This window comes from Pseudorasbora parva, chromosome 16 (genome assembly GCF_024679245.1).
Source record: "Pseudorasbora parva isolate DD20220531a chromosome 16, ASM2467924v1, whole genome shotgun sequence".
Classification (NCBI taxonomy): Eukaryota; Metazoa; Chordata; class Actinopteri; order Cypriniformes; family Gobionidae; genus Pseudorasbora; species Pseudorasbora parva.
The window spans coordinates 26,399,624-26,420,109 of NC_090187.1; the positions used below are offsets into that span (position 1 = coordinate 26,399,624).

Genomic DNA, 20,486 nt, shown 5'->3' on the forward strand with positions numbered 1-20,486 from the left:
TCCTAATATACTAATGAAAAGCTTATTTATTCAGCTTTCAGAAAAATGTATTCTGTTATTTATACTGTTACACCCCAAACACCCCCCCCCAAAAAAAAACTGGTTTATAACAGTGATGATAATAATTTAAAAAAAATTCTTATCAGAATATTAGAATCATTTCTGAAGTATCATGTGACACTAAAGACTGAAGTAATGATGCTGAAAATTCAGCTTTGCAATCACAGGAATAAAAAAACAGAAACCCGCTATTTTAAATGGTATAATTATAATAGTAACAATGTTTCAAAATATTACTGTATTTTTGATCAAATAAATGCAACCTTGGTGAGCATAAGAGACTTTCTTTCAAAAACATCAAAAAATCTTACCGACCCCAAACTTTTGAACACTAGTTTCAACATTCACTGTTTCCCTCCATTTGGCACAAAAAATGGCATTAAAAAATTGCAATGCATTTTGGGATTGCCTAATCTGTCAAGAATACATTCAATGCTACTTTGGATTTTTGGCAAAAATTAATATAATTTTGTCTACTATTTAAAACAGACTTTTCATTGTGACCATGATGCCTTTTAATCTTGTCTATATAAGCAACATGTTTTAGAACAGCTAACCATTTAACTGGCAAAAACCTGCTTATAGAGAATGTTCCAATATTAGGGAGTTTAGTAAATGTCATAGGTGTGTCATCCCTATGACTCACATTCACTGCTGTTACATTCAATATAACACACAACGCCCACCCTGCAGTCTGTCTGTACATAGAATAATACAATAAACCCCCACACCCCTCTCTCTCTCTCTCTCTCTCTCTCACAAAGACACACATACAGAGTACAGGAAGATTGTGTGTGTGTATGTGTGGGGGGCATGATATTTACTTAGCCGGAGCTATAATGAGCTCTTATGAGAAAAGGCAGGGCATTGGAGAGGTCAAAGGTCACCAGCAGCAGACAGGATGAAAACAATCATCGGTGACTCAAGGGATGCAGTGTCATGATTCATAGCTATAGCATCACATATAGAAGGGCAACTATGCGCTTTTCATATTTGCTCTGCTGTTCATGTTTTATAAGACACAAATCTTTTTAGTAACTGGAGCTAATGAGCTGATCCAAACGAATCAGAAACAGCTACACACATGCCAGTTTTTGGGGAGTGGTCCCGGATTCGTCAGACGCACTAATGTTTCCAGCATGTTTTGTGTTGTCAGGGCGACAGTAATCCTGCGGGTGTCTGCTGCTGGGTTTCCTGTTGCGGGTTTTGGATTCAGGGAGGCTGCTGGAGGGGGTTTAGGTACAGGACAATAGCTCTAGAGAATCACACGCACCACAAAAATAGTGGTCACACCTCTGTAAAACTTTACACGCACACTTTGGCACAGATGCTCTCATTAGGAGAGGGTTTAAATTAGTTTGAAAACCATTAAATAAACCCAACCGCTAACTCACTAAGTCTGCAACTTTTAGTGTGTGGCATTTTTAACTGTATATCCCACAGTCGCACACACACCGCACATAGAGAACAGCCACTAACCATTAGTGCATGTGAGCTTATCATCAAAACAAAAACGTGCATGTGTGATGGAGACAAAATGTGTAATTCGAACATCAGTGGCAATGACCCGTCTGAAACGCAGATCAGATCAATAGAAAGTTGCTGCTTGGCATTTTATGCAAGACTAGACGTCTGATTGTCCCCTGAGATGAAAGGAATAGTTTATACAAGACTAATCATTTTGTCATTATTTACTCACCCTCGTGTCATTATAAACCTGCAGCACTTTCGTTCTTCAGTGGACCATAAAATGTATTTATTTTTTACGTTTTTTTTGTGTGGTCCAAACAAGGAAAGTCACTGGGGTCCAATATTGTTTTGACTTGCAATATATGTACAAAATAATAGAAACATTCTTCAAAATATAGTATTTTGCATTCTGCAGTAGAATTTTTTTTTTACAGGTTTGGAACAACATGAGAGTGAGAAAATTGTGCCTTTCATTTTTGGGTGAACTGTCTTTTTAAGCTGTCATCCAGGTTTAGGAGGATTTGTCAGTAGAACTATAATTTTGTTTAGTTTGCATCTGTGGCATTTTTGCATGCGCGTCTGTTCTTCTTGCTGGTTTCTCTTCCCTCCATTCTGAGCTGACCTCTGCTGCGTCGTTTCATTTTAACTCTCGTTTTCTGTAACAGATCCTTCTCTGTAAATAGGCCTGAGTTTGGCTTTTCGCTTGGCTGGACTTTCTGCTTTGAACGCTATTTTTAGCTTGCGGTTTGCGGAAAGGTTTCTCTGTTCCTCACCACAGGCTGAAGTTTTTGCCTGTCCTTTGGAGAGAATTTAAACACGGGTGTGCGCTGTGAGAATGGAAAACCAAAGCCAGCGGGATGCACACCTGAAGTAAAGTTGTTCTGGCAGCAGGCGATTCTTGAGACAAATTTGCAGCAATTCAGTTACTGGGTGTCACTGATTGCCTGTCTGGAAGTTTGAGAATCTCTGTCTAAAGTTACAACAACAAAAAAAACCTATATGGGGTCAGACTGCCAGAGGTCATGACCTCTCTGAGGTCACCACACCCGAGTGTCAGAAGTTGGCTGACGTCATGAGGTTAAGCAAAGGTGACCAGGTGATGAACACATATTCACAATCAAACACTTGAGGAAGCTCACACTAAGTTCCAAAACACAGCGGCAGGGCAACTGCTTACATCCACTGGATTTTCTGCAAAGCTGAGAGTTTTAAAGAAGAAGAGGAGTTTTTTTTCTCTCCCTCATGAAGAAACAAAGAGCATCATCACAGACTGACTGGTGGTTGCCTAAGTCAAAAAATACTAATTTTGTTCATTTTATTGCTTAACAAGTGGCAATTGCAAGTCTGATTGTGTAGAAAAGTAATGGGACACCTCTCCTCAACAAGTTAAGATATTGTTCAGGTCTGTAGCACAAATGCTGCAGGACAAATTATGCAAAGCCAAGTACTACTAATTAATATCAGGGGAGAAAAAAACATTATGTGATAATGGAGATGAAGAGATGTGAAGAGAGGACAAACATAAGTCAAACTGTTGTAAGTCCACAGAGGGAAGGCAGTCTTACCTTTCTAGGTTTGACTTTGTCCTGGTAGTCATATTGAAAAATGCCTTTATAACTCAAACCTAGCCACCATGGGATACCTTGCTTATCCTGAGAGCGTTCAAGAGAGAGAAAAAGAGAGCATTAATACACATGGTGGTACAATGAGAAATGTCAGCTCATGACTGATGACAGCATGATTATCTTAAACACACTGTGTCTTAAGCATCCTTTAACACTCAAGTAAAGTGCCGATAATACAGGTCATGAGAACATATGTGTGTGTGTGTGTGTGTGTGTGGACTGACGGCTGTGCTTATAAATTTCCCCTCTGAGCAGACAGACCCACCTTAACAGCGTAATAATGCACTCCATATGTGGGCAGTGACTCCACTACACTCATATAACTGTGAGAGAGAAGAAAGAAGAAATCATTGACAGTATTGTTATGTATGTTCCATATGAAAACAATTTACATTAGCAGCAAACACGTGTGAGTGGATCTCGGAAGTAGAAAAAGGATTTTGATACTTTAGGCACACTTAAATTCATGAATGGCATTGCATTAGATATTGAATCAAAAGAACACAAAACAAGTTTCCAGAGTTTCCAAGCACCACATTTCACTAAGTATAAAACTGAGTATAAAATAAAAGAAGGTATAGTTAAAGATGATAGGTAAATATATATATATATATTGCTTGCTTTCTTCTATGAAACACAAAAATAACTATAATGAAAGTCAATGGATTTCAAAACATCAAATCTCATTCTTGCACACCCTGTTACCAAAAATGCTGATATTTGAGGTTTGTGTTGCTATTGACTTTTTCACAATGGGTTTTTTTGTATTCCACTGAAGTAAGAAAGTAATTTTTGGAATGAAATAAAACAAATGAAAAATGACAGAATTAAATTTTTTGGGTGAACTACCCCTTTAAGATGAAAAGCATTTGGACCCTTTCTGGTCATCAAATAGGGCTGCACGAGATGTTGTTTTTGCATCGATATCGTGATGTGCGCATCCGCACATACTTGACATCCGCTATAGTCACATCACTGGATGTGCTATGTCAAGTGTCCTTTCAGGCCAGCTGCACCCCGGCTCAGACTGCATGTTATTTCTGAATTAATTGAAAGTGTAACCGTTCTAGAGTGAAAGTTTATAATTTGCATGTGTTTTTAAATCCAGTCCGGCATCAAGCGCAAGAGTAAGCCACGCACTGTTTTCTGTGCGCATACACAGAGCCGCTCACACAGCTTGTGAACACTAAATTCACCCTTCGCAGCGAGTTTGATTGACAGGTGATCTGATCTATCACAACACAGAATCTGCAGTTTTGTCTGACAGGAGAGTGAGTAGATTAACGTCGGGGGAAAACGGTGTGTACAGTCTTTCCGTGGTTGAAAGAGCATTTCTTCTGGTGTTCATTCATGTTTCTTTGCTGCTATCAATTAACCAGAAGGAAGAGATGATCAGTTCATGAGCAGCTTTAGCTGCTTGTGAAAAGCTTGTGAATAGTTAAATAATTTAGTGGGAACACTAAATAATAAAATAAATATTCAACTAAATTACTGATCTGCCCGCATTGTCACTATATGATAATTGAACTGAGTTGGATGACATCACTGTTTTGTCCAGAGCGGCTGTACAGCTGAATCAAATTCTGTTGCATTATTTTCCTGTCTAATATTGTGAAGCTGCTTTGAATCAATCGGCATTGTAAAAAGCGCTATGTAAATAAAGGTGACTTGACTTTAAAGGGTTATTTCACCCAAAAATGAAAATTATTTCATTAATTACTCACCCTCATGTTGTTGGACACCCGTAACACCTTTATTCATCTTCGGAACACAAATGAAGATATTATTGTTGAAAGCTGATGGCTGAGAAAGGCTTCAGAAAGGCCTCCATTGGCATTCAGTATATTTCCACTGACCCACTCACAAGGACACACACTAAAGGCGTCATTACAAAGTCCATCTCACTACAGTGGCTGTACAATAATTTTAGCGACGAGAATAGATTTTGTGCGCAAAAAAAAATCAAAATAATGACTTTATCCGCCAAGTCTTCTATGTAGGTCTCTGACATGAACTCACCTGGAACTCACGCGATAGCGGCGCTCCTCCTCTTCCGGGTCATGTTCCCTTTCGGGGAACTCGAGCTGCGTCGAAACGCTGTGAGAACGCCTCTGCGTTAATGCGTCGTGAAGCGCCTGTAGAACCATTCCATCGGAAAAAAGATCGATCGTCGGCGTGATGACGTCATCGACCGGAAGCTATAAAACGTCCGTGAAAACAAACAGGAACTAGCTTCTGAGCCTTCAGCAAGCGATCTGTGTGAACCTGTCTGTCTATTTGGTGTTTTTGTCTGTCTATTATCAGAGATTTTCCACCCTTTTTGTTAAATATTTCATATATTAACAGAGAAAAGAGAAAATAAAATAGATAGAAATGGCGAGTGAGAGCAGCAATTTCAGAAAGTGTGTTCCTCCCTGCCCACGCTACATCACGGGCGGGGACACACATCTTCTCTGTGTTGCATGCTTGGGAGCGCAGCATGCCCAGGCAGCCCTCGAGGGGGCTGCTTGTGAGCACTGTGAGCGTTTACCATTAAGAACGCTGCGCTCCCGCCGGGCACTCTTCGAGGAGGGTGCCTCGGCTCGTGTTCCCCGCGTCTCTGGTCCCGCTGCTGCCGAGGCAGAGCGGAGGCTGCAGTCGTGGGGTTCACAATTGGATGTTGCAGAGGGGTTAGAGACGGGCGCTGCCTTATCTCTGCCCTCACCTGCTCCATCCAGCGGCTCTTCTCGGGGCATGGAAGCACGCATGGCGGTTTCTTCCCCCCCGAGAGAGTCGCCGGTACTTCATCTGTCCAGCTCTGAGGAGGTGGACGTTGAAAGTATCGATACTGAAGATTCGCCACTTCAGTCCCCTGCTAGTGAAGAGCTAGTTGAGGTTTTGACGCGAGCAGTGGCCAGATTAAACATCGACTGGCCCACTGAAAGATCTGAGGCAGGAAGAAAACGTCATAGCAAGCTAGACGAACGCTTCCTGCCATCTCGCGCTTCAGAACCTCAGCGACGGGGCCTGCCGTTCTTCCACGACTTGCACACCGAGGTGGCAAGATCGTGGAAGAGACCGGCATCATATCGTGTCTTCAGCCCGCAGACTTCAGTCTATAGCAACATCAGCGGGCTGAGACAGTACGGTTATGGGGCGATGCCAAAGGTTGAAGAGACGCTTGCGAGCCATCTCTCACCTTCATCGGCATCGTCCCTTAAGGCCCCGACTTTACCCACCAGACCATTGAAAACAACGTCGGCGTTGGTGGGTAAAGCGTACTCGGCAGCGGGTCAAGCGGCTGCATGCCTGCACACGATGGCTATCGTGCAGGCATACCAGGCTGACCTGCTGAGGGATCTGGACGGTAGTGATGCTGTGGGGGGAGATATTGTAGCTGAATTAAGATCTTCAGCCGATCTAGCTCTCCGGGCCACCAAGGAGACGGCCAGATGTGTTGGCCGCTCCATGGCAGCATTGGTGGCTACGGAGAGGCACCTATGGTTGAACCCCACAGATATCAAGGAGAGGGAGAAAGCCTTTCTGCTTGATGCGCCGCTTTCTCCTGGAGGCCTCTTCGGTGACGCAGTCCATACTGTCACCGAGAGGTTCCAGGAGTCGAAAAAGCAAGCTGCGGCGCTCAAGCAGTTCCTCCCTCTCCGAGTCCAGGTCCCTGGGGCTGCTGCTGATACCACCAAGCAGCCCAAACCGAGTACGAGCTCTTCACACAGGGCTTCACAGAAGCAGAGCGTCGCTGCCCGAGCTCCCCCTCAGCGTGGGGACGAGGGGCGGCGCTCTCAGACGAGGCCTTCGAGGGGCAGGGCTGATCTGCGGACAGTCCTGATCGCCAAGAAGGCCTCGTCGAAGCGTTCCTGACGCCAGAAGCGTCAGGACGCTGAGGGTGGTTCCCCCCGTAGGGAAACGGTGTTTACCCCTGCTAACGGTACCCGTTTCCCTACGGCACCCTCGGGGGGCCGCGCTGCCAACCCCGCCGCAATGCCGGGGCGCAGTCGGTCTCCGCGGGCCACCCGAGGGTGGTCCGCACCCCCTTCGGGGGGCCCCCGAGCAGTCAAGTCAGTCGTTCCCTGCCGGTCCGCCGCTTCAGGGCACTGTGCTTGTTGCTCAAAATACACCAGAGGCCAGCCTCGAGAGGCTGGTTCCCTTAGTAGATTTTCTAGACGAGTGGAAACGTCTATCAAACATATCTCGTTGGGTCTTGCAGATAATAGAAAGGGGGTACGCTATTCAATTCAGAAGTCGGCCACCTCCTTTCTGCGGTGTCCTACCTACAGAGGTGGGCCCGGAGCAGGCTCTGGTAATGGCACAGGAAGTAGAGACACTCCTGCAAAAAGGGGCTATAGAGAGGGTTCCCCCTCCCAGCAGGGAGTCTGGCTTTTACAGCCGTTACTTCATCGTGCCCAAGAAGGATGGGGGCTTACGCCCGATATTAGATCTGCGGCTATTGAATCGCTCGGTGGCCAAGCTCAAATTCAAGATGCTTACACTCAGACAGATTGTAGCGCAGGTCAAATCGGAGGATTGGTTTGTCACCATAGACCTCAAAGATGCGTATTTTCATGTCTCCATCCTTCCACATCACAGGAAGTTCCTGAGGTTTGCCTTCGGGGGAGAGGCATACCAATATCGTGTACTTCCCTTCGGTCTAGCACTGTCACCCCGCACGTTCACCAAGTGTGTGGATGCAGCTCTGGCGCCGCTGCGTCTTCAGGGCATCCGCATACTGAACTATATCGACGACTGGCTGATTCTAGCGAATACAGAGCAGATGGCGGTTCAGCATCGAGATGCTGTTCTCGCCCATATGTCGAAGCTGGGGTTGAGGCTGAACGCCAAGAAGAGTGTGCTTTCTCCGGCTCAGAGAACCACTTTTCTAGGTGTGAACTGGGATTCGGTAATTATGCGGGCGCAATTATCGCCAACACGCATAGCATCGATCCTGGCAGCCGCCAAAGAACAGAAGCTAGGCCGAGCCGTCACTGTGAAACAGTTCCAGAAACTGTTAGGTCTCATGGCAGCAGCGTCCAACGTGATACCTTTTGGCCTACTGTACATGAGGCCACTGCAGTGGTGGCTCAAAACAAAAGGGTTCTCCCCGAGGGGAAATCCGCTCCGCACGATCAAAGTCACGCGGCGATGCCTACGTGCTCTGGTCATGTGGAAAAACCCGGGGTTTCTATCTCAGGGTCCCGTGTTGGGGGCTCATGTTCGTCGCGTAATGCTAACGACAGACGCCTCTCTCACGGGCTGGGGGGCGACCATGAGTGGTCGCTCGTCCCAGGGTCTATGGCAGGAACATCAGCGGCACTGGCACATAAATCGGCTAGAGATGCTCGCAGTGTTTCTTGCATTGAAACAGTTCCTGCCCGACCTCAGGGGCCACCATGTACTAGTCAGAACAGACAACACGTCCGTGGTGGCCTATATAAACCACCAGGGGGGTCTGAAGTCTCGTCCGTTGGACAAATTGGCACATCGGATCCTCCTGTGGGCCCAAGGGAAATTGCTGTCAATCAGGGCAGTGTATATCCCGGGGGCCCTGAATCAGGAAGCAGACAGCCTGTCGAGACAGGGGCCGAGGCCCGGGGAATGGAGACTCCACCCAGAGGTGGTGGAGCTCCTCTGGAAGGTTTATGGGAAAGCAGAGATAGACCTGTTCGCTTCGGCGGAGAATTCTCACTGCCCGCAGTGGTTTTCTCTGACCCATCCGGCCCCTCTGGGGCTGGATGCCATGGTACAGGAGTGGCCGAGGCTGCCTCTGTACGCCTTCCCCCCGATTGTCCTGCTTCCAGGAGTTCTGGAGAGGGTACGCCGGGACGGGGCCCAGGTACTTCTAGTGGCTCCGAACTGGCCGACTTGAGTATGGTTTTCGGACCTGATATCTCTCCTGGAAGGCTCTCCGATGGAGATTCCGACCAGGAGGGATCTACTCTCTCAGGCGGGCGGGAGATTCCTGCACCCACGCCCAGAGATGTGGAAACTGTGGGCCTGGCCTCTGAGGGGGCTAGGCTCATAGAGGAAGGTCTCTCGGCCGAGGTCGTAGAGACCATCCTACACTCCAGAGCTCCGTCCACAAGGAAGCTGTACGCTTTGAAATGGAGACTTTTCTCAGCATGGTGCAGAGAACGCCAGTGGGACCCAGTTAACTGCCCGGTTGGTACAGTGCTGGAGTTCCTGCAGGAGAGGTTCTCGGCAGGGTTGACCCCCTCCACACTTAAGGTGTACGTGGCGGCCTTGGGTGCCTTCCACGTCCCTTGCAGTGGAGTGTCTTTGGGAAGACACCCTCTAATTACACGCTTCCTTCGTGGCACTTTAAGGTTGAGGCCAGTTATGCACTCGAGGGTCCCGGCATGGGACTTGGCCATTGTTCTGAGGGGCTTGTCCGGACCTCCGTTCGAACCTCTGGAGGAGGTTTCGGATAAGTTCCTCACCCTAAAAACCATCTTCCTTTTGGCCATTTCATCTCTTAAAAGGATAGGAGATATTCAGTCCCTGTCAGTAGGGCCCTCATGTCTAGAGTTTGCGCCAGGGATGGTGAAAGCATTTCTACATCCCAGGCCGGGTTATGTCCCCAAGGTTCCTACGAGCCCACGGGGCCCCATCACTCTACAAGCCTTCTGTCCTCCTCCATTTATGACGTCAGACCAGGAAAGGTTAAATCTGCTGTGTCCTGTGAGGGCACTGGATACTTATGTCCACAGAGCTGCCCTGTGGAGAAAATCCGAACAATTGTTTGTTTGCTTTGGACCCCCTAAGAAGGGGGCCCCAGTATCCAAGCAGAGGATGAGCAAGTGGGTGGTCGAGGCCATCTCACTTGCTTATGAAGCTACCGGGCAGCCATCTCCACTGGCTGTCCGGGCGCACTCAACCAGGGGTATGGCTGCTTCTAAAGCACTCTTGTCGGGGGCTTCCCTCCATGATATCTGCAACGCGGCCGGTTGGTCGTCTCCTTCTACCTTCGTCAGGTTCTACGAACTAGACCTGGCATCTACAGTAGGGGCACAGGTACTCTCGTAACCGTGTGCGCTTCGGCTTCACACATACGAGACACTTGGTCCTATGGCGATGTGGGTATAAGCGTTCTCACAGCGTTTCGACGCAGCTCGAGTTCCCCGAAAGGGAACGTCTCAGGTTACGTATGTAACCCTAGTTCCCTGAGGGAACGAGACGCTGCGTCGCTCTGCCATACTCCCGGCGTGTCCGTGATCACTTACTTCAGGCTTTATCAGAAGTTAGTTCCTGTTTGTTTTCACGGACGTTTTATAGCTTCCGGTCGATGACGTCATCACGCCGACGATCGATCTTTTTTCCGATGGAATGGTTCTACAGGCGCTTCACGACGCATTAACGCAGAGGCGTTCTCACAGCGTTTCGACGCAGCGTCTCGTTCCCTCAGGGAACTAGGGTTACATACGTAACCTGAGACGTATTCGAACAGTGGAGCTGCGTCATATTCTCGCGCATGCGTCGAGTTCACGTAAATAACTTGGTGGATAAAGTCATTATTTTGATTTCTGTGCGCACAATAACTATTTTCGTCGCATTGTAAAATTATTGTACAGCCACAGTAGTGAGATGGACTTTGTTATGATGCCTTTAGTGCCTTTTATGGGTCTTGTGAGTGGGTCAGGGGAAATATACTGAATGCCAATGGAGGCCTTTCTGAAGCCTTTCTCAGCCATCAGCTTTCAACAAAAATATCTTCATTTGTGTTCCGAAGATGAACGAAGGTGTTACGGGTGTCCAACGACATGAGGGTGAGTAATTAATGAAATAATTTTCATTTTTGGGTGAACTAACCCTTTAACTGCAGCGATTTGTTAAGACACATTAAAGACCCACAAAATGGTATTTATTGTTTAAATTTTTAAAAAATGTCAAAATTTGAACGTTTTTGTGTACTCTTTGCTCCGCAATGTATTTTTCCCTGCGTGAGAACGTGATGTGTGGTGTGAGATCACCATGTCGTTGGACATAGCAACAGTAAGTAACTAAAGGGAACGAGTCTTTGCGAACGGTCTTTTGAGCTTATACAGGAGTCAGGACACGTGCATTCAAAATTAAGTCAAAATGCCCTTCTCGGCGGGTACCCTCGTAAACACAGTCGGTTATTCGTTGTAAACAGTTGAGAAAGGAAACGGATGTGTGTCAGTTATACTCGGTCTGTGCATTTGGGTCCAGACATCAGTGTAATGTACCCGCAGCTGTTTGTGTCACCAATGGTCCTTCTACTGTATTTATCTATGCTTGTAATTTGTTTATTATTTTCAATGCAGATTCACTCCCCTACAAAATCACCCCAATTCTTCTAGAATGATTGACTGTTTTCAAATAGAGCTATTCAAATCATCTGGTGAAATTGTTTTTATATCGCAATATATACTGTATTGCAGAAAAACTAAATATCGCAATGTACGTTTTTTCCTATATCGTGCAGCCCTATCGTCAAACTTAGTGAAACATTTTGGACATAACATTCTTTCCTGCAGTCTTACTTGACGATAGCCTGGCCTCTGGACTGTCCGCTTAGCTTCTTATAGTGCTCAATGACCCGGTCCTCACTGCAACACAACACACATACACACACACATTAGAAGCAACAGATGACAATGTTCATAAGAATGTGTTTGTCAAACTATTTTAATTCCACAGGAACCGAAGAGTGAAGAAGAAACGGACAAGAGTGAAAGCTTACAGATGTACAGAGACACAGCCAATGAAACGCAACACCATGAAAAAGATAAGTTCATTCTTAGAACAGGAAGTACACGGCATGCTCAATATGAATGTGTGAGTGAGTTTGCACGTCTCTGGCAGCATCTGTGAAACACTTCGTTCGCATCAAATAGAATTTGAGGTCAATTATGTTAGCGAATTATTCAAGGGAATCCTTTCCCATGGTGCTCTGAGAACACAGAGTGAATACATCTTGTTAATACCTCTTCATTATCAGCTGACAGCTGTGTGTGTCTCTCACCAATATGCGAGTGAAGGGTGCTCCTTCAGTGCTTGTGTAGGCAGTGCTGGCAGTTTCTTCAGATCAGCTCTAGTAGCATCATTACTGTAAAAATAACACAAAATGCTCAGAAACAGAACCACCTAACAGGGCAAAGAATCAGCCAATCAGAATCACAGAACAGCAGAGAAGGCTGTGGTAAATACTGAAGAGAAAGAAGAATAAAAGACAGGAAATAGACAATAAGGTCACACTTTATATTAGGGGGCATTAACTACTATGTACAATACTTACAATGCACTTATTGTGTTCATATTGTATTGATATTTATATACAGGTGTGGTGGTATAGGTAGTTTTAAGGGTAAGGTTAATTCATTAATAATTTGTTACATTCATATAGTGCTTTTCTGGGTACTCAAAGCACTTTACATGGAAGGGGGGAATCTCCTCAACCACCACCAATGTGCAGCATCCCCCTGGATGATGCAACGGCAGCCATATTGCACCAGAACGCCCACCACACACCAGCTGATTGGTGGAGAGGAGACAGAGTGATGGAGCCAATCTGTATTATGAGTATTATTAGGAGGCCATGATGGACAGAGGCCAATGGGCATATTTGGCCAGGATGCCAGGGTTACCCCTACTCTTTTTCGAAGGACATCCAGGGATTTTAATGACCACAGAGGACCTTGGTTTAACGTCTCATCCAAAAGAAGGTTATTTTTTCTTTTTTTCTTTGACAGCATAGTGTCATATCCATATCACTATACTGGGGTGCTAGGACCCACACAGACCAAAGGGTGATCACTCCCTGCTGGCCTCACTAACACCTCTACCAGCAGCAGCCTAGTTTCCCCAATTGGTCTCCCATTCAGGTACTGACCAGGCTCAGGCCCAGGCCTACTTTGCTTCTGCGGGAAACCAGTCTTGGGCTACAGGGTGATATGGCTGCTGGCCAGGTTATGCTGCTGGGTTAGGTGTAAGGAAAGTGTCAGTGTAATTATGAATGTAATTACAGAAAATAAATACAGATGTAAAGGAATTTTAGTATTAATTGTGTACATAAATAATAATTATTTTCACATGACTAGTTATAATCTATATTTTCAACTAATTTATGTAAACATGTTGAAAAGTGGTGATTTAGATATTAAAATCACATCTGATTGAGATTTACAAATTTAAAAATGTACAATTGAGTTGTTTATTATCACTCACAATGTGCTAAACGTGGCAAAGTTATTAGACTATCACGGTATTCCACGGATACAAAATGTGCATACTGTGCACACGAATAAGCTACATACTGCAAAAATTAGAGCAGTATGGTAGTGTGCCACTCCAAACACAGAACGATGGAGAGGTTGAGAGGAAGTGTAATAGGAAATAGAGTTGAAGAAAACTATCAGACACAGTAAAGCTGGAAGGATGCACATGTGACAGATTTGTAGTTGAGATACTGTGTGTAGAAAGTGTTTAAAGACTGTGTGTGTTTGTAATGAAGAGAGCCAGGGGTTAGTGTGTGTAATTTAACACTGTTTATCCTCTGCATTCCATTTCCTCCCCTCTGTCTCCGTTCCCAGGGTTCACACCCCCATATCTCTCTCATTCTCTCTCTTGAATCGTGTGCATGTGCTTATGTGGGAAGGAGAGTTTGATATATGCCACAAATTGGATCTGCTTTCCCTCTGCAATGACACACTGATAGAAACTTTGATAGTGTGTGCATGTTAAAGGGGTCAATGGAAGGTGATTCATTCTTTCAAAAAGCCTCTTACCTCGTGAAGTCTCCTTTAGCTTCCTGTGGGAGAAAAAAATGACATATTTTAGAATCAATAATGAGTCTTGGAAAGATTGTATCCTCTGATACACAGAACGGTGCATGTGTGTCTCAGTGGGGGTTGTAGTCACAGCCATCTGGACTGAATCCTCTGAAAGGTCAAACCCACAGAACATACCTGATACTACACCTGGATCACACATACACATCATAAAGGAAAACCATATTTCTCTAAAGTACTTCCCTCATATGATTAACTTACAGTACAAAGTAAAAATCCTGTTTTAGATTTAAAATAAAGCACCCTGTCATGCTGAAATACTGTAGTGACCTGAATATGACTCTATAATGCTTACACACGTGTGTTTGAGACGTATTGAACTTCTTAAAAGTTCAGAGCAAGGTTCATGAAGGTGCATGAAATGATAAACAGTCCAACGTGATCTTACCTGTAAGATGTAGGAGGCCAGTTCAAACACCACCTCGCTGTCCACCTCTATGAGCTCCTGGAGACACAGAGAAAAAAGAAAGAGAGGGTTAGGTTCAGGATCACAGCAGACAGGACATCTCCATTAATCTGTCTCTTATCTTATCTCTCTCTTTTTTTAATGACCTGATCTGCTGACTTATCACCGAAGGGTCTATCTAAATCACTCCAGCTATTTCCTGTGTAATCAATAGCAGGACAAAAAGCCACATCCAAACATGTTTTTTTTTTTTAGATGGGGGGGTGATTGAAGTGTAGGGGGTCTTTATTACTTAAATGACCAAGACAAACAAAGCGATTCATTACCTTTACCGAACACAAAAATTTCAGGAATGCCACACACACACACACACACACACACACACACACAAACACACACACACACACACACACACACACACACACACACACACACACACACACACACACACACACACACACACACACACACACACACTAAAGTAACGTAAAGTAAAGTAAAGTAAAGTGTGTAATGTGTGCAATGAGCTCATGGTGGGAGTGTGTGTGTGGTATGTGACCAATGACTCATTCACAAATACGGAATGTTTTTGGAAGAATGCAGCACGAAGGCTCTTATTTTCACCAAGGCTGCTTTTTTATTTGATAATAAATGCATTGAAAAATGTAATATTGTGAAATATTGTTGCAATTAAAGTTGGTATATTTTAAAATGTAATTTAGTGCAGAATTTTCAGCAGTCATTAAAAATCAATAAAAAGTCTTTATTGTCACATGATCCTGAAATCATGCTCAATAATTTTATTTAAAAATTTAAAAATCAAAACTTTTACTTTTATTTTTGTGGAAACCATGATATATAGTTTTTTTAGGAACAACATTTAGATTTTTGCAACAGTAATCTCTAATTCAACTCATTCTTGCTGAATAAAAGTATTAATTTCATTTTTTTTTTTTTTTACTTTACATACATACAGTACATACATAAATTACATATATGTGTATATCGTGAAATTGACTTTTTTATGCTGTCTGTTGCCTGAAGGATAGTCGGTAGAGAAAAGCTTGGTAATGTGCATGTTTTTATAGTGCCATCAGCCATTCAGTGTTCCCATGATGTCATTTTCTGCAGCTCCAGAGCGATTTGTTACATGGCATTTATGGCTTAGATGCACCATGAGAACAGATAAAGGTAACAAAGGTATGCATTTTAACCAAAGGGGTGGAAGCTAATACTGCCCTCAAGTGGCAGAACAGTTGACAACAGCTTACCTTATAGATGCAGGACTTGGCATTGAGGAAGAACAGCTCTATTGTGGCATTGTCCTTAAGGTAAGAGATACTTTCAATGTAGAACCTGTTGAAAAGAAAATACAAACATCACAAATGGCTAAAGTTTAAAAACAGTAGTTACAATAACAATTTACATATTAAGATTAGCACTGAATGGTTGAAAAAAATCACTGAAAAAATGGTTTAGTACGAGTAACCAATTCTGATTCCACTTTAGTAGGTCATTCAATAAACTCATTGAAACAAACTATTTATTATGTACACAGATTCAAAGACCAATCACTAGAGGGCATCATAAACACTCGCTATATCCTCTTGTTGTCTCCATCCCTCTCAAAAAAACACAAAAAGAAAACAATTTCCACTGTACAAGCTTCATTTAGCAGTAAGATTCAAGGTAAAAGAAACTACAACGACAAACAAATACACAAGTAATTGTCTCAAAATCAGCATAAATAAATATGCAGCCTCAGCTTGACATTTTAATTTCAGCTGTAGGCTTAAGCTGACATTCACACATGGACTGTTACACAGACACACACATAAATAGATATATGTACAGATGCATGTAAAATGATATGACCATGAACATACACTGAGGCACACAATGAACTTAAAATGAACTCTATGACACATGATACATGAAGACATGCTTTGAATCGATGGCTGTGTAAAGAAGTAACTGGCAGTGAAGAAAGTGTTTTAGAGAGAGAAAGAGACAGAAAATGAGTGAAAGTGAGAGAGATGAAAGTGATTAAAACCGTATTGACAGCTGGTTTAATTTGAGATGTGAGTGAGACAGTCTTACACGCATCAAAGACTTTAGCTCTCTCCAATCAATAGCCCAATCACGAGCAGAAAGGATAACACACACACACACACACACACACACACACACACACACACACACACACACACACACACACACACACACACACACACACACACACACACACACACACACACACACACAGGACATCATGCATGCATTAAAACTTGGCCTCCACTCCAATTTAAACTGCACTGACATGCTCAAGCAAAAGACGTACAACTCTACACGCAGCTATTAAAGCAAAATGCATGCATGTGTTTTGCATGCGTGCAAGTGTTTGTGTCTGTATGTGACCCAGAAAAGCAAAGTGATGCAAATGGAATAGACTGAAAGAAAGAAAAGCAATCCAAATGGGTCCCAACAAATGGGTAAAATGCTGAGCTATTTTAATGCTGAGCTTGACAGCAATAAACCAGCATCCGCCCACAGCGAGTGTGGTGATGTATGACTGTGTGCTGATTGCGACTTACACGGTAAAATACTGTGAGGAAGAAAACAGATTTGCACACACAGTCATACAAACACACTAGCAATAAATATACTAGCCACTCTTTGTATTGGTCATATTTCGAGGCAGATGCAATTAAAATCTAAACGAATCAACCCTCCCAGCAGATATCTGCTCATGCTCTGCAATTCAAACACAGTCTGATTAACGCTCTGCTGTTGCCATGGTGCTCAAATTGCTGGGGTGTTAATGAAAGGAACGGTGGATTCTGATTGGCTAAGTTCTCTATAACTGGTTTACTGACCCCGCTAATTTGAAAGAATAAACAAACAGACCCCCCCCCCCCCCCAATACAAAAATACTCAGACAGAAGTGGTGATACCAATTCACTCTGAACGTGTTAAGTGTTTTTTTTTAATATGTGACTGTGATTTTTTTTTTATGTATTGAGAACAATATATATATATATATATATATATATATATATATATATATATATATATATATCAGTATATTATATTATATATATAAAGTAGCCTAGCCTGATTAAAACATCACTAACAAAAAAGAACAAGGGAATTACCAAAATGCAATAGAGATTATGCATTTATTCAAGTGTAAGTGGCGACTAATAGTGAATACTAATATAATATACTGATGGTGACAAGGTTGTGCTGTTGAGGTTGAGGAGAAATGGAAATACGTGAGTGCAGCTCCACAAAAAATAGTTTTTATATTTATAACTTATGATTATAACTTACACGACCAAAAGTGCTGTTTTCCTGAACACCACCACAATTGAAAATGTGACACTGATTTTATATGACAGTTCAATATTGTTTTTTTTTTCACATGAGGAAGGGATTGTTTTGAAAGTAGCCCCTGTGGGCTATTGAATTAGACAGGCTTATTATTCTGTAGAGGTGTGTTTCGTCACTCAATTACGTCAGGATAAAGCACACAATCGTTTTCTGGGCCTGGTGTCTATAAAAGCTTTTCTTTGACTAACAAGGAAGTTTTCAGCTCTGAAACTTACAGGATATCCTTATATCAGGGTATATGCAGGAATCCTGAAGTTAATTTCAAGACCTTTTTAAGACTTTTTAAAGACCTTCTCAAAATATTTTAAGACCTCATCATCGCACCAAGTTCTAATCGGCAACAAACCTTTAATAAACAGTTGTAGTCAAATGTAGACTTAAAATCTCTATTGTAGGCCAATTTTGTATCGCTTATATTGCATATCTGTTTCGCGACGTATGGAGGGCGACACATTACCTAACTGCGCATTTCACAAAATACATGACGTCACCCGTAGACAGCGCTCGCCAGGGATGGAAATTAACTTTTTCTTAAGTCTACCACTTAATGTTTTTACCAGCCACTTTTTAGTTTTTAACTGACAATGTGTAACTGCATGTGAAAATTAATACTACAAGCTCTACAATAATGCGAGTCTCACAGCGCGTCTTCACGCGAGTGATGACGGAGAAAACGACTGGTTATATGCGCACATACGGCAGCACTGGCATGCATTGAACAAAGTTTACAAAGAGGTGAAACAGCTCAGTAGGTGAAGCGAGTTTACCCGCCACAACTCTAAATCAGCCGCATTTGGCTGGTGGCGGTGTTAATTTCCATCCCTGCCGCGCGCGCTCCGAGCCGATCTCAGACTGAGTGCCCTGTTGTTTTTTTATACTTATGGGGATGAAAATAAATATATTCATAAATACTTTTTGGAGTCAAACTCTTTTGACAAAGCTTGAACAAAATACTTTCAAAATTTAAGACTTTATAAAGCCGTGATAAGACTTTTTAATACTTTATAAGGGTCTTAATTTTCCCAAAATTGATTTATCACCTTTTAAGACTTTTCAAGACCCCGGGGATACCCTGTATATATCCATGACCTTTTATATATAAAAAGCTCAAGGGAAAGTTGATTTCTCAATTCATCACCCCTTTGAGCTTATATTTTAAAAGATTAGGGGAAAATGCCCTTTTTAAAAGGTAAAACTATCATAAATATGCAGATTTAAATATGTCAAAGCTGACTGAACACTGATGAGATACTGCTTTAGAATAAATTATATTTACACTTTTTTTTCTGGACAAGCAAATTTTTTACTCGGACAAGTGAATGACCTTAAAAGGGTTCATTTAGAGCCCTGTATATGCGTGCACACGCGCGCACACACACACACACACACACACACACACACACACACACACACACACACACACACACACACACACACACACACACACACACACACACACACACAGACACACACACACACACACACACACACACACACACGTGCATTATTAATAATTAATCAAGGAATTGTAATAAATGATGTGTGTATACATAATTGAGATCTGGGGAATTTGGACGCCATCCACGTGATGAAAAAGAAAACGTGACTCATCAGACCAGGCCACCTTCTTCCATTGCTCCGTGGTCCAGTTCTGATGCTCATGTACCCACTGTTGGCGGTTTTAGAGGTGGACAGAGGTCAGCATGGGCACCCTGACTGGTCAGCAGTTATGCAGCCCCATAAGCAACAAATGCCAATGCACTGTGTATTCTGACACATTTCTATCAAAAACCAGCATTAAATTCTTGAGCAATTTGAACTACAGTAGCTTGTCTGTTTGATAGGACTATGCGAGCAAGCCTTCGTTCCTCACGTGCATCAATGAGCCTTGGCCGCCCATGACCCGTTCTCTGGTTCACCAGTTACTTCCTTGGACCACTTTTGATAGATATTGACCACTGCTGACTGGGAACACCCAAGCTGCAGTTTTGGAGATGCTCTGACCCAGTCATCTAGCCATCACAATTTAGCCCTTGTCAGACTTACTCGAATTCTTAAACCCATTTGTCCTCTTCCACATTAACATTTGAGGACAATATAGATTTGTATTCATTTTAATGCATTGTTGATAATTTGCAGGCACATTCAACTAATCAATTTGATGCTTAAAAATGCAGCTCATGAGATTTTGAAACACATTTATTGTGTTTTTTTGCCATTGTACTTACCTTACACAGAAGTAAAGCACAATGGGTCCAGATTTCTTGGGAAACTCGTGTTCCAGCACACGGCGATCTAACTGCAACCAGCTGAAATGACCCCTAAAACACAGCCCAGGAGAAAAGACTGATAGTATCTGTAACAGCAACCGGAAAAGTCTTGCAACATCTTACAATGTCTCATTCATTGTACCGCATAACATCATAAAACCTACGAAAAATGAGCCACAAGAGGGGGGTTTTATGTTCAAGATGTCATCACGCACATTTTCATGCATAAGTTAGTCAGTGATGACAAAAACAAAAGTAGGAAAGTATTACATTGATATATAGAAATATATATATATACTGTATATATAATACTGATGCTAGTCTTAGCCTGTACTACTGACAAGCACAATGTGTTTTAAATTGTATTTGTATAGGAAAATTTTAACTCACACTGTGTGTGCACTTGTTTCTGACAAATCCATTTGTCTATTTGCATGTTGTCCTTGGCGACTGCAAACTGTCA

The 20,486-nt window shown here is 43.1% G+C and overlaps 1 protein-coding gene across 12 annotated transcripts in view; it reads right to left on the reverse strand.

Moving 5' to 3' along the window:
- The window catches only part of frmd4a (FERM domain containing 4A), a 199,341-nt gene that overhangs the window by 22,328 nt on the left and 156,527 nt on the right, over window positions 1–20,486 (reverse strand). For all 12 annotated transcript variants that reach the window (XM_067420098.1, XM_067420099.1, XM_067420097.1 and 9 more), the window contains exons 4-11: window positions 19,982–20,074; window positions 15,632–15,716; window positions 14,343–14,399; window positions 13,892–13,914; window positions 12,130–12,213; window positions 11,648–11,713; window positions 3,421–3,478; window positions 3,096–3,182 (exon numbers count right to left, since the gene is read on the reverse strand). In XM_067420098.1, coding sequence (XP_067276199.1) covers window positions 3,096–3,182; window positions 3,421–3,478; window positions 11,648–11,713; window positions 12,130–12,213; window positions 13,892–13,914; window positions 14,343–14,399; window positions 15,632–15,716; window positions 19,982–20,074 — 553 coding nt within the window. The remainder of the gene's footprint in view (window positions 1–3,095; window positions 3,183–3,420; window positions 3,479–11,647; window positions 11,714–12,129; window positions 12,214–13,891; window positions 13,915–14,342; window positions 14,400–15,631; window positions 15,717–19,981; window positions 20,075–20,486) is intronic.